The sequence below is a fragment of the Panulirus ornatus genome, chromosome 38, assembly GCF_036320965.1.
Source record: "Panulirus ornatus isolate Po-2019 chromosome 38, ASM3632096v1, whole genome shotgun sequence".
Classification (NCBI taxonomy): Eukaryota; Metazoa; Arthropoda; class Malacostraca; order Decapoda; family Palinuridae; genus Panulirus; species Panulirus ornatus.
The window spans coordinates 10,854,964-10,867,684 of NC_092261.1; the positions used below are offsets into that span (position 1 = coordinate 10,854,964).

At 45.6% G+C, this 12,721-nt stretch overlaps 1 protein-coding gene across 3 annotated transcripts in view; it reads left to right on the plus strand.

Annotated features, from left to right (window-relative positions):
• The window catches only part of LOC139760891 (uncharacterized), a 362,007-nt gene that overhangs the window by 271,053 nt on the left and 78,233 nt on the right, over window positions 1-12,721 (plus strand). For all 3 annotated transcript variants that reach the window (XM_071684639.1, XM_071684637.1, XM_071684638.1), the window contains exons 2-3: window positions 6,316-6,503; window positions 7,861-8,038. In XM_071684639.1, the coding sequence (XP_071540740.1) occupies window positions 6,316-6,503; window positions 7,861-8,038 (366 nt within the window). The remainder of the gene's footprint in view (window positions 1-6,315; window positions 6,504-7,860; window positions 8,039-12,721) is intronic.

Here is a 12,721-nt window from a genome sequence, read left to right on the forward strand (position 1 = left end):
AATGGTGGATGAGGGAAGGCGAGGTGATGGATGAGAGGGAGAGGGCGATATCGGAAGAGAAGGAAATTGGGTTACTGGAGAGATGGAAGTGGGATTGCTGGAAGAGGGAGATGGGGTTGTTGAAGGAAGGTTGTGGTTGTTGTGAATGAGGAGGAGGGGTCAGGATGAGACGGAGAGAATGAAAGGAGGGAGATGGCATGTGAAGAGAAAGGATCGTGGAGTAAAAGGGAAGGAGTAGTGGCAGAAAGGGAAGGGGTAGTGGCAGAAAGGGAAGGTGTAGTGGCACAAAGGGAAGGGATAGTGGCACAAAGGGAAGGGGGGTAATGGATAAGGAGAGGGTATTATGATGGATGATAGGAAGAGTGGATGATAGACGAGAAAATAAAAGGGAACTGATAAATGTATCATACCTAATGGAGGCTAAGAAGAGGGGAGGACAGTAATGTATGATACAGGATTTCTGTTGATTTGATATACCATTACCCAGGTGCCGTCTGTCTACCTGTACATGCATAGATACCATATTTCATTATCAGTAATAGCAACATGCTCAAAATTGGCGCAGGGAATGAACTTAGTACAAATTAGCCCCATCACGGATTCCTGAAGTCAAATTTTCAAGGGTCGAGGTCATTAGTCTGTTTAAGGAGAGTTAGAGACCTGGGTCATGCTCTTAAAGAGGATATTATAGGTCAAGGGAAAGGTCACATAATCTGTCAGGGATGGATAGCAGGTCAAGGTCAGACGCTACTTGGGAGGAACGTCAGTTGAACACTTTTGCAGAGTGCAATGCAACACAGCGGGAACCCAGCGTGGTGTTGTCAGGTACGAAATGATCAATGGCGGTGGGGCTCAGTAGTTATCCTCCAGCCTGTGATACAGCTCACACCACAACTGGTTGGAAAACGTACAGCTGTCGCTCATCTGCACTCGGGCTTTCCTGCCGTCGTAGGTCTTCCTACCTGGTTTGGTGTTGCAGTTGTTTTGCTGGCGACGGTGTTGTGTCCCGTTGCTATCGCTGAGACTAGCATTGCTAACAGTGGATGAATATTCTAATGCGATGGATTTCGTAGGAATATTCTAATGCGATGGATTTCGTAGGAATATTCTAATGCGATGGATTTCGGACGAATATTCTAATACGATGGATTTCTAAAAAAAAAAAGATACGAAACTTTGACAACAATTGTCGCAAAAAAGTCTCCAGTGGATGGGTGATTAAAATAGTACAGCAACACAAGATTTTATGACAGAAAGTGGAAATTGAATTCCATTTTCTGTCTGGCTACTACAACGCAAGCCTGGTAAAAGATTTCACTCGTCATTAAATCCAGCAGTAAGACAATGGAAGGCCACGGAAGCCAACATTACAGAAAATGGAAACTTCTTGATACTATCACAGAGCCAGTGAATGCCGGAGGGAATTAAGGATTTTTATTCTTTATAATCGGATTCCCTTGCACAGTATCAAGACCCCCCCGTTCCTTCTGCTTCACCTCCCCCACTCACCAAGTACCTCTCCGAGGTAACCCTTGCTCTCTTATCCCACCTTTCCTAGTTCCCTCCTCCTCTCCGTCTATCGCCAGTGGATTCATGGCTCCTCTCCAATCCATCCTACACCCTCGTTTACAAGTACACCTCCAGCCAGTCTCCTCTCCTTTTGATCGATCCCGAACATGTCCACCTTTGTTTACCATCCATCATCAACCTTCTTCCCCACGGACGATCTATCTTTCACCCCAGGTCTCCTACCCTTCCCCAGTCTCTAATACCACCGTCCATTCCTCTGTCCAACCCCTCCCTGCCACCCTCCTATCCATCTCCTTCCTATGTTAATGCCCTCCGTCCATACCCTCCCTGTGTGCGTCTCGAGAGGCCAGGTCGTCCGAGTCTATCTCCCCTCCAGTGTGTCGCTGATGGCTTTAAGAGGCCAGGCCCTTGAGCTAAAGTTCTCACGTCTTCACTTATAACACTGGCCAGGAGTCATCACACTCGATCAGGAGCCCATCTCACACTGGCCAGGAGTCCTTCTCATATTGGTGCAAACGCTTTCGTAAACATGTGGTAGGCGTAGACGAAAATGAATGAAGAGACTTGTGCAATGACAGACGGTTAGACACAGGCAGACAAACAAGCAGAAAAAGAGTCTGGCAGACAGACAGAGCCAGAAATTGCAACCATGTTTTTTAATCTTATATGTTTGTTATCTTATCGTAGTCGGGAAATGTACCAATAAAGGTTTCATCTCTGATCTACACCAGAGTGGGACTCAAAGTGTTGACATCCTTTATCTTTTTGTGTTTCAGTGACGTCAGGGCTGGAGGTGGTGAACATAGAAGGCCCCAGCGTGGTGGTGAACGGCTCCACACCCCAGCTGGTCTTAGACTGTGAGTACGACATCACAGAGTACGACAAGAACAGCCTGGTCATCAAGTGGTACTTCAACAGGAAGCCCTTCCCTGTCTACCAATGGATACCCAGCAACGATCCACAGGTAGGCCATAGCTTCGGATGAAGGTGATAGATAATAGACAGCTGATGGATAGTAGACAGTAATAGCTATAATGGATATAGTAGCAACAGAATGAGTACTAAAGTAACCTTAATTCTCATAAAGCTCAGACGAGACTGCATTCCTCTCAAAACGTATAGTTATATCATAGGGCAACGATTATGAGAAACGGAGTTAATCATAACGTAATTTGGACCAGAAAGTAAGGGGACTTTTACACGATACAGCCGAGCCTGTGAATGTTTTCAGGCCAGAGCAGCAGCAGCTGGTCGGGCAGCTGTGATATACTACACGCACTTTAAACTTTCATCGTTGTGCCTCCACTGACCTTTCTCTAGAAACAGACCTTTTTCCCTCCCACGATTTTAAGACGTTCAGGAAATTATTTCATTGGAAATTAATAAGAAAAAAAAAAAGAATTAGCCCTTTCCCCCTGGTGTCACATATTACTTTCGTTTCCGCTGAAGAAAAACATCTTAAGCTGAAACGTTCGTCATGCCCTGCGGAGGATGCTGCCAAAGCTGGTCTACCAATGGCAGCGGCGTCGACCCATCTCCCAGGCTCAGCATTCATTTAGACGAAGTCGCCCAAAAGTGAACCTCCGACCCCCACGGGAACCATTTCTTCGCCATCACATTTTCTCCAGCGACCAAGTTCATGGGTCGAGTTTCCTGCATGTGCCGGGCCTGAAGGAGGACCGACTCACTCCTTCATGATACAAGTTTCCTCTCCTTCTCTCTCTCTCTCTCTCTCTCTCTCTCTCTCTCTCTCTCTCTCTCTGCTGCACTCACTACCTTGATCATTCCGCTTGGCTCTCCGGTTAAGAGGGTATATTTCCTCCGTCTTCGCGCGAGGCCTTAGCACTAAAAGGATATTTATGACATGGAAAAGGGAGTTGGGGAAGTGTGCAGCTTACAAGTCGTTAAACTAATTAACTATTTTAGCTTCTGTCTAAGAATTCTTATTTTCTTTTCTCTCTCCCATTCCTGTGAAAGATGAAAATATTAGGGAAAGATAATTGGAGTTGATTAATGGTTTTTTATTCAATAAAACTCCGTAATTTTTTAATACGACTATTAGATTCTCCCGTTTCCTCTTACAGGTAATTATAATTAAGGAAGGTGTTTAATTAAAGGTAATATGGTGTGTATGATTTCAACACACTACTTTGTCACGACTCATTAGCCTTTCTCTTCCCAGATGAATCCATAATAACCCCGACTCCCCATCATGCAAGTGACAAACCTGAAGGAGATATTTTTTCCCCCACGAGTAGGGAGTTGCATGGCGGGTTTATCAACTATAGTCGTGATCTAGGACTCATGCCACCTCCTGTCATCCTCCTAACAGGACCTGGGGATACTGAAGGGCCGCCTCAACTTGGAGTACAAAGTCTCCGAGGAAGAGTACACGAAGCACCGCGCCCTGGCCATCCTGAACCCCACCACAGAGCTCACCGGCGAGTACACCTGCTGGATCTCCTCCTTCGAGAGCGAGGACTTCAAGAGGAAGACACTCATTGTTTATGGTAAGTGGTGGCGCGGGACGTCGACTCGGGACATCCCAATCCCTCATATTAGCCAGCCCATTCTAGGCCCGGTGGAGGAAGTAGGGGGAGCTGGTTTATAGAGGCACGCCGCTCAGGGGAGACTTCGTTTACTGCCGCTGCTGCTGCCTCTCACGTGATATTTTTTTCCCCCCCTTAAGTACGGATGGGACTTGAGGTTTATAATGCGATTTTTCTCGAGACACTCAGGTCCATACATTCCTGAGGTCGTTAACTACCTGCTATGGAGGAAGTTTGGCTGGGATTTACTATGGGGGGAGCCGTTTGTCTAAATGGGTTAGTTATACTACTACTATTTCTTATATAAAAGAACTGTTGCGACTTTGGTTTATGGGTAACCTGTGTCTCGTTACTCTCAAGTTAAACTAAGTTATGAGAATCGGGAAGCACGTATGATGCGCCGTACTGTGTAAGTTACAAGAATCGGAAAAGTACGAATGACGTAGTGAGTTGTGGAGGAATATGGGGGTAATGGTTATTCTATACTCTCCATAGATCTTCGAATTATACTCTCTCTCTCTAGAACGTGAGGGAATTAGCCCAAAATTTATACCGCTGGATTTGCCTCCACTGCAAACGAAGGAACCCTCGCAACGAAGCTTAGTCAACACGTCCCCTGCTCTCAGAGTATAAAGTGATGCAGACGCCGTAATTCCTCTTTACCTTCTGGCGTTTTACGATTACAGTGACGAGTAAAAAAAAAAAAGAAAGGAACGAGAGGGAACCAGACGTAATTCACACGTAGATTGAATCTTGATTTATTGATCATGGATAACCAATCATGTCCAGACATCTATGGTCCATTTCGAGCCAATAACGTTGGTCGTAAAGTGTGATTCAGGTCGACTATCCCGTTAATGTTTGTAATGCGCACATCATCATCACCGATTAAGCTAATGGCATTTACTACCACAGGATACAAAAGCCTCATTGTGAAGCGACAGGACCGATCCCCTTTTGATGATGTGAGGCGATGACACTGGAATGTCAGATGGGGACAATGAGGACAGGTAAATGACACTGGTGTGGGGGGTGGAGGAATTTGATTACGATTCGTGTGTGAAGACAGTCATCAGAGACGGTGAGAGTGATGCGCGTCGTGTCATGTTGATGACGCTCCTGCAAGATGATGACGTGTGTGTGTGTGTGTGTGTGTGTGTGTGTGACTGGGTGAAAGTGAGGTGAGACGTGAACGGTTAAAAGGAAGTGTACGTGTCTGAAAGACGACTGAACTGCAAAAGCTAGCCACATAAATAAGCCTAAGAGATTACTCGAGTTCTTATCCATACACAGCCGCGCTGAGAGAGAGACACACACACACACGCAGGAGGAGAACGACACACACAAGAGCTGACAGAACGAGAACCGGGGATAACGAAGGGACCAGCTGACACACGGACAATTAAAGAGAGTTAACAGTGAGTGGGTCTGAAGATTATAATCAGCGTAGAATCTACAGTTAGGGACTGATTGGAGACGTACGTGTGTGTGTGTGTGTGTGTGTATACCCTATCGGGAACTCTGATGTAGCGCTCCAATCCATCCTACACCCTCGTTTACAAGTACACCTCCAGCCAGTCTCCTCTCCTTTTGATCGATCCCGAACATGTCCACCTTTGTTTACCATCCATCATCAACCTTCTTCCCCACGGACGATCTATCTTTCACCCCAGGTCTCCTACCCTTCCCCAGTCTCTAATACCACCGTCCATTCCTTTGTCCAACCCCTCCCTGCCACCCTCCTATCCATCTCCTTCCTATGTTAATGCCCTCCGTCCATACCCTCCCTGTGTGCGTCTCGAGAGGCCAGGTCGTCCGAGTCTATCTCCCCTCCAGTGTGTCGCTGATGGCTTTAAGAGGCCAGGCCCTTGAGCTAAAGTTCTCACGTCTTCACTTATAACACTGGCCAGGAGTCATCACACTCGATCAGGAGCCCATCTCACACTGGCCAGGAGTCCTTCTCATATTGGTGCAAACGCTTTCGTAAACATGTGGTAGGCGTAGACGAAAATGAATGAAGAGACTTGTGCAATGACGGACGGATAGACACAGGCAGACAAACAAGCAGAAAAAGAGTCAGGCAGACAGACAGAGCCACAAATTGCAACCATGTTTTTTAATCTTATATGTTTGTTATCTTATCGTAGTCGGGAAATGTACCAATAAAGGTTTCATCTCTGATCTACACCAGAGTGGGACTCAAAGTGTTGACATCCTTTATCTTTTTGTGTTTCAGTGACGTCAGGGCTGGAGGTGGTGAACATAGAAGGCCCCAGCGTGGTGGTGAACGGCTCCACACCCCAGCTAGTCTTAGACTGTGAGTACGACATCACAGAGTACGACAAGAACAGCCTGGTCATCAAGTGGTACTTCAACAGGAAGCCCTTCCCTGTCTACCAATGGATACCCAGCAACGATCCACAGGTAGGCCATAGCTTCGGATGAAGGTGATAGATAATAGACAGCTGATGGATAGTAGACAGTGATAGCTATAATGGATATAGTAGCAACAGAATGAGTACTAAAGTAGCCTTAATTCTCATAAAGCTCAGACGAGACTGCATTCCTATCAAAACGTATAGTTATATCATAGGGCAACGATTGTGAGAAACGGAGTTAATCATAACGTAATTTGAACCAGAAAGTAAGGGGACTTTTACACGATACAGCCGAGCCTGTGAATGTTTTCAGGCCAGAGCAGCAGCAGCTGGTCGGGCAGCTGTGATATACTACACGCACTTTAAACTTTCATCGTTGTGCCTCCACTGACCTTTCTCTAGAAACAGACCTTTTTCCCTCCCACGATTTTAAGACGTTCAGGAAATTATTTCATTGGAAATTAATAAGGAAAAAAAAAAAAGAATTAGCCCTTTCCCCCTGGTGTCACATATTACTTTCGTTTCCGCTGAAGAAAAACATCTTAAGCTGAAACGTTCGTCATGCCCTGCGGAGGATGCTGCCAAAGCTGGTCTACCAATGGCAGCGGCGTCGACCCATCTCCCAGGCTCAGCATTCATTTAGACGAAGTCGCCCAAAAGTGAACCTCCGACCCCCACGGGAACCATTTCTTCGCCATCACATTTTCTCCAGCGACCAAGTTCATGGGTCGAGTTTCCTGCATGTGCCGGGCCTGAAGGAGGACCGACTCACTCCTTCATGATACAAGTTTCCTCTCCTTCTCTCTCTCTCTCTCTCTCTCTCTCTCTCTCTCTGCTGCACTCACTACCTTGATCATTCCGCTTGGCTCTCCGGTTAAGAGGGTATATTTCCTCCGTCTTCGCGCGAGGCCTTAGCACTAAAAGGATATTTATGACATGGAAAAGGGAGTTGGGGAAGTGTGCAGCTTACAAGTCGTTAAACTAATTAACTATTTTAGCTTCTGTCTAAGAATTCTTATTTTCTTTTCTCTCTCCCATTCCTGTGAAAGATGAAAATATTAGGGAAAGATAATTGGAGTTGATTAATGGTTTTTTATTCAATAAAACTCCGTAATTTTTTAATACGACTATTAGATTCTCCCGTTTCTCTTACAGGTAATTATAATTAAGGTAGGTGTTTAATTAAGGGTAATATTGTGTGTATGATTTCAACACACTACTTTGTCACGACTCATTAGCCTTTCTCTTCCCAGATGAATCCATAATAACCCCGACTCCCCATCATGCAAGTGACAAACCTGAAGGAGATATTTTTTCCCCCACGAGTAGGGAGTTGCATGGCGGGTTTATCAACTATAGTCGTGATCTAGGACTCATGCCACCTCCTGTCATCCTCCTAACAGGACCTGGGGATACTGAAGGGCCGTCTCAACTTGGAGTACAAAGTCTCCGAGGAAGAGTACACGAAGCACCGCGCCCTGGCCATCCTGAACCCCACCACAGAGCTCACCGGCGAGTACACCTGCTGGATCTCCTCCTTCGAGAGCGAGGACTTCAAGAGGAAGACACTCATTGTTTATGGTAAGTGGTGGCGCGGGACGTCGACTCGGGACATCCCAATCCCTCATATTAGCCAGCCCATTCTAGGCCCGGTGGAGGAAGTAGGGGGAGCTGGTTTATAGAGGCACGCCGCTCAGGGGAGACTTCGTTTACTGCCGCTGCTGCTGCCTCTCACGTGATATTTTTTTTCCCCCCTTAAGTACGGATGGGACTTGAGGTTTATAATGCGATTTTTCTCGAGACACTCAGGTCCATACATTCCTGAGGTCGTTAACTACCTGCTATGGAGGAAGTTTGGCTGGGATTTACTATGGGGGGAGCCGTTTGTCTAAATGGGTTAGTTATACTACTACTATTTCTTATATAAAAGAACTGTTGCGACTTTGGTTTATGGGTAACCTGTGTCTCGTTACTCTCAAGTTAAACTAAGTTATGAGAATCGGGAAGCACGTCTGATGCGCCGTACTGTGTAAGTTACAAGAATCGGAAAAGTACGAATGACGTAGTGAGTTGTGGAGGAATATGGGGGTAATGGTTATTCTATACTCTCCATAGATCTTCGAATTATACTCTCTCTCTCTAGAACGTGAGGGAATTAGCCCAAAATTTATACCGCTGGATTTGCCTCCACTACAAGCGAAGGAACCCTCGCAACGAAGCTTAGTCAACACGTCCCCTGCTCTCAGAGTATAAAGTGATGCAGACGCCGTAATTCCTCTTTACCTTCTGGCGTTTTACGATTACAGTGACGAGTAAAAAAAAAAAAAAAAAGGAACGAGAGGGAACCAGACGTAATTCACACGTAGATTGAATCTTGATTTATTGATCATGGATAACCAATCATGTCCAGACATCTATGGTCCATTTCGAGCCAATAACGTTGGTCGTAAAGTGTGATTCAGGTCGACTATCCCGTTAATGTTTGTAATGCGCACATCATCATCACCGATTAAGCTAATGGCATTTACTACCACAGGATACAAAAGCCTCATTGTGAAGCGACAGGACCGATCCCCTTTTGATGATGTGAGGCGATGACACTGGAATGTCAGATGGGGACAATGAGGACAGGTAAATGACACTGGTGTGGGGGGTGGAGGAATTTGACGATTCGTGTGTGAAGACAGTCATCAGAGACGGTGAGAGTGATGCGCGTCGTGTCATGTTGATGACGCTCCTGCAAGATGATGACGTGTGTGTGTGTGTGTGTGTGTGTGTGTGTGTGTGTGTGACTGAGTGAAAGTGAGGTGAGACGTGAATGGTTAAAAGGAAGTGTACGTGTCTGAAAGACGACTGAACTGCAAAAGCTAGCCACATAAATAAGCCTAAGAGATTACTCGAGTTCTTATCCATACACAGCCGCGCTGAGAGAGACACACACACACACACACGCAGGAGGAGAACGACACACACAAGAGCTGACAGAACGAGAACCGGGGATAACGAAGGGACCAGCTGACAGACGGACAATTAAAGAGAGTTAACAGTGAGTGGGTCTGAAGATTATAATCAGCGTAGAATCTACAGTTAGGGACTGATTGGAGACGTACGTGTGTGTGTGTGTGTGTGTGTATACCCTATCGGGAACTCTGATGTAGCGCGTTGCTTTAAACGCCAACCACGCTTTAGTGGGGGGGAGGCGGGGGGAACAAAAATAACATGGCCCCCATTGATCCATTCATCAGATATCATTGTGAGTGGATTAATATTATTCCCATTAGTACTGGTCGGGTGAAGGGGACGCCCTGTTATTATGGGGGGAACACCCTGCTAATCAGTCGCTATTGAATATCTTCAAAATTGAGTTAAAACTTGTGAAAAACAGCATGAAAATTATTATGCCAAAACTGATGCGGAATGGGATACTGGGTTAATATATATATATATATATATATATATATATATATATATATATATATATATATATATATATATATATATATATATATACTCTCGAGGATGTGAACAATGTATATGGTAAGTTATGTTGTCAAATTAATAAAGAATTAAATAAACTGAGAATTTAAATGGCTTCATATCCCTGGTCAAAACTCCTGAATATGAAAACAACTCGGAAATAAAAGGAAAGTATCATAAAGGCGTAAGTGTAGGCCATGGCTGGCGGGTTTGGCATCAGGTGTTGGTAGGCTGTGTGTCAGTGTTACCAGCACCAGGCACACACCACCCCCAACCCTGCCTGGCCTGGCTGAGCCTCGAAAACCCAACTCATCTCGAAGACCTTCTCATCACCATATCCTACGCTCCTTCATCTCGAAAACTTTACCTCCCAACCTCAGCTTCTGGGCCGTTGTTTTTCCCCCCTCCCCACCTCTCTCTCCTCTCTCTCTCTCTCTCTCTCTCTCAGACGGGTGAGTTATATTACCGGTACTACGCACGTGAAGTACTGGCAGGATTAGTAGCAGTTTGCGCAGTAAGCCAGCACTTCAGTGGTTGTCAAGTATCACTCCTTTAGTTCAGGTACCTGCCTCTTCTTTCTTCGTCGGTCACCCCCCCACTCGCTGGCTGCTGGCTTTCAGTCCACAGACATACAACTTCTCCTTCTTGCAGTTAAACTCTTGATAACATATAATTCACACGATTCGTTCCTCGCAAAAATCTTAAGCACTCTCTCCTACCGTTACTCAATCCCCCGTTCTTACTGTCTTTCTTGTTTACCACCACATTCTCATCTCCTCCAGATCAACTTCTTTATATTCTTTCCATTTCATTCGCGTTAGCATTCCATCCCACCCGTTTTTGTTTCATCCTCCCGTCTCTCCTCGTCTCCCTACCACCAGCGGTCGCCAAGCCTTGGCCAGGGTCGTCGCGCCCTTACTACCTGCACCCGCCCGCACCCCGACCTCTCCAGAGCCCAGTACGAGAGAAATGAAGAGCTATTTATTATGGACTTGGAGGCCGTTGGTAATGAACTAGAAAAGAGACGCAGCCGCCGGAATGTTCATGTTATTGGCAGCGTCGTTCTGTCTCTATTTATCAGGCGTGGCGAAGCAAGGGAATGCTGCAGCAGGTTACAGGGGGGGTCTCTGAATCTTTTATCGCGAGCTGCGAGTGTGGAGGGCGAGCTCTGCCTCCCCGAGGGATCTGCCTGCTGAGAGGATCATGTATGCGTATGTCCGCGTGTAGCTAGGCACGTGTGCCTGTATGTATGTATACGTGAGTGCTCGCATATATATATATATATATATATATATATATATATATATATATATATATATATATATATATATATATATATGCGTCTCTGACGGCCTGTGTCTTTCTATGTGTTTCCTACACGGTTTTGTATCTTCATGGTCATGTATAGTGTTCATGGAGGTGGGTGTGTGTGTGTGTGTGTGTGGTATGTAGAGCCAAGATCTCCGGGTATTGTGCCATCGTCGGATGGTTCGAGTGGTGGGTCGGCATTAAGACTTAAGGCCTCAAGAGCTCACACTTTCTTTCGGTCACCGTTACCGGTGGAACGGTAATATCAGGACAAACGAAAAAGCATACATCCTGTGCAGTCTTGTGAGCAAGAAGTGAACGTTATGGAATCGTTTCATTTGTCCTGTTTTTTCTCAAATTTGAAAACAAGACATAAAAAAAGAGTAAAATAAAAAAAAAACTTCGATGAGATAACTGAATAACTTATGTACGAGACATACCAGTCAGCCATATGGTATCAGCCTACAGAGGGTGCTCAATGTAGACTCATATCACGTGTCTAATTAGCACATCTCTGAGACGATTCTGGTCCATCTTCCCGCCAATGAGAGACTTTCTCTTTAAAAAAATCATTAAAAAACCGATGGTCGTTACGACAGTCTTTAGCAAGGCTCGTGTAAACCTTAATGACAAAATTCCAGCTATGTAACATACATCCTTTGTGACTTAGAACTATCTACCTCCTCCTCTATTATCAGAAGGACCAAATTTGCGTCAAATCTATAAAGACCTGCTGAGAGCCTTTCACCAGTCGGATAACAAAGTTCATTCCTAGAAATAATATCTTGAGAATATCACCTCTATAACCGAAACCCGAAGACTCAGAGTTGCTCCCACCTTGCAGGCACGTTGAGAACCACTGCGGACCAATCACAAGCCGAGTTTTGTTCCCGCTATATTTTGCCCGCCATAACCGGTGGTCGCTGGCGCGTACTCGGGAATGAGTTATGGCCAGTAATATCCATACCATCTCTCCCATGTCCGCTCTTCAGTCTCTCCTCTTTTTCTTTTCTCCTTTTTTTTTTAATACTCTGTATATCTTTTAAATCGCATTTCATATCGTATTTTCATCACCCTAAGAATCACTACCTCATTTTTTTTTCTTTGTGATTTTCAGCGCCTCTCTCTCTCTCTCTCTCTCTCTCTCTCTCTCTCTCTCTCTCTCTCTCCCAGGTTTAATGGACTTTCTTCCTCTTTGATTCTGCATTGCTCTGAGAAATTTTTGTTTTTTCCTGTCCTTGAAGTCAATTTTTTCGTACCCTTCGTCCTCCCACTTTGCCTTTACCCCCAGACAACTACTAAGCCTTCGATTTCCCGCTCCCACCCTCCATTCATTTTCCCTTCCTCCTCCTCCACCTCCTCCTACACCTCCACTTCCTCATACTCTCCTCTCCTTCACCCCTCAATGCCCCCCTCGTCCCCTCGTCCACGTCAGCACACCCATCACACAGGGAACTCCCGCCTGAGGACAGAGTTTTG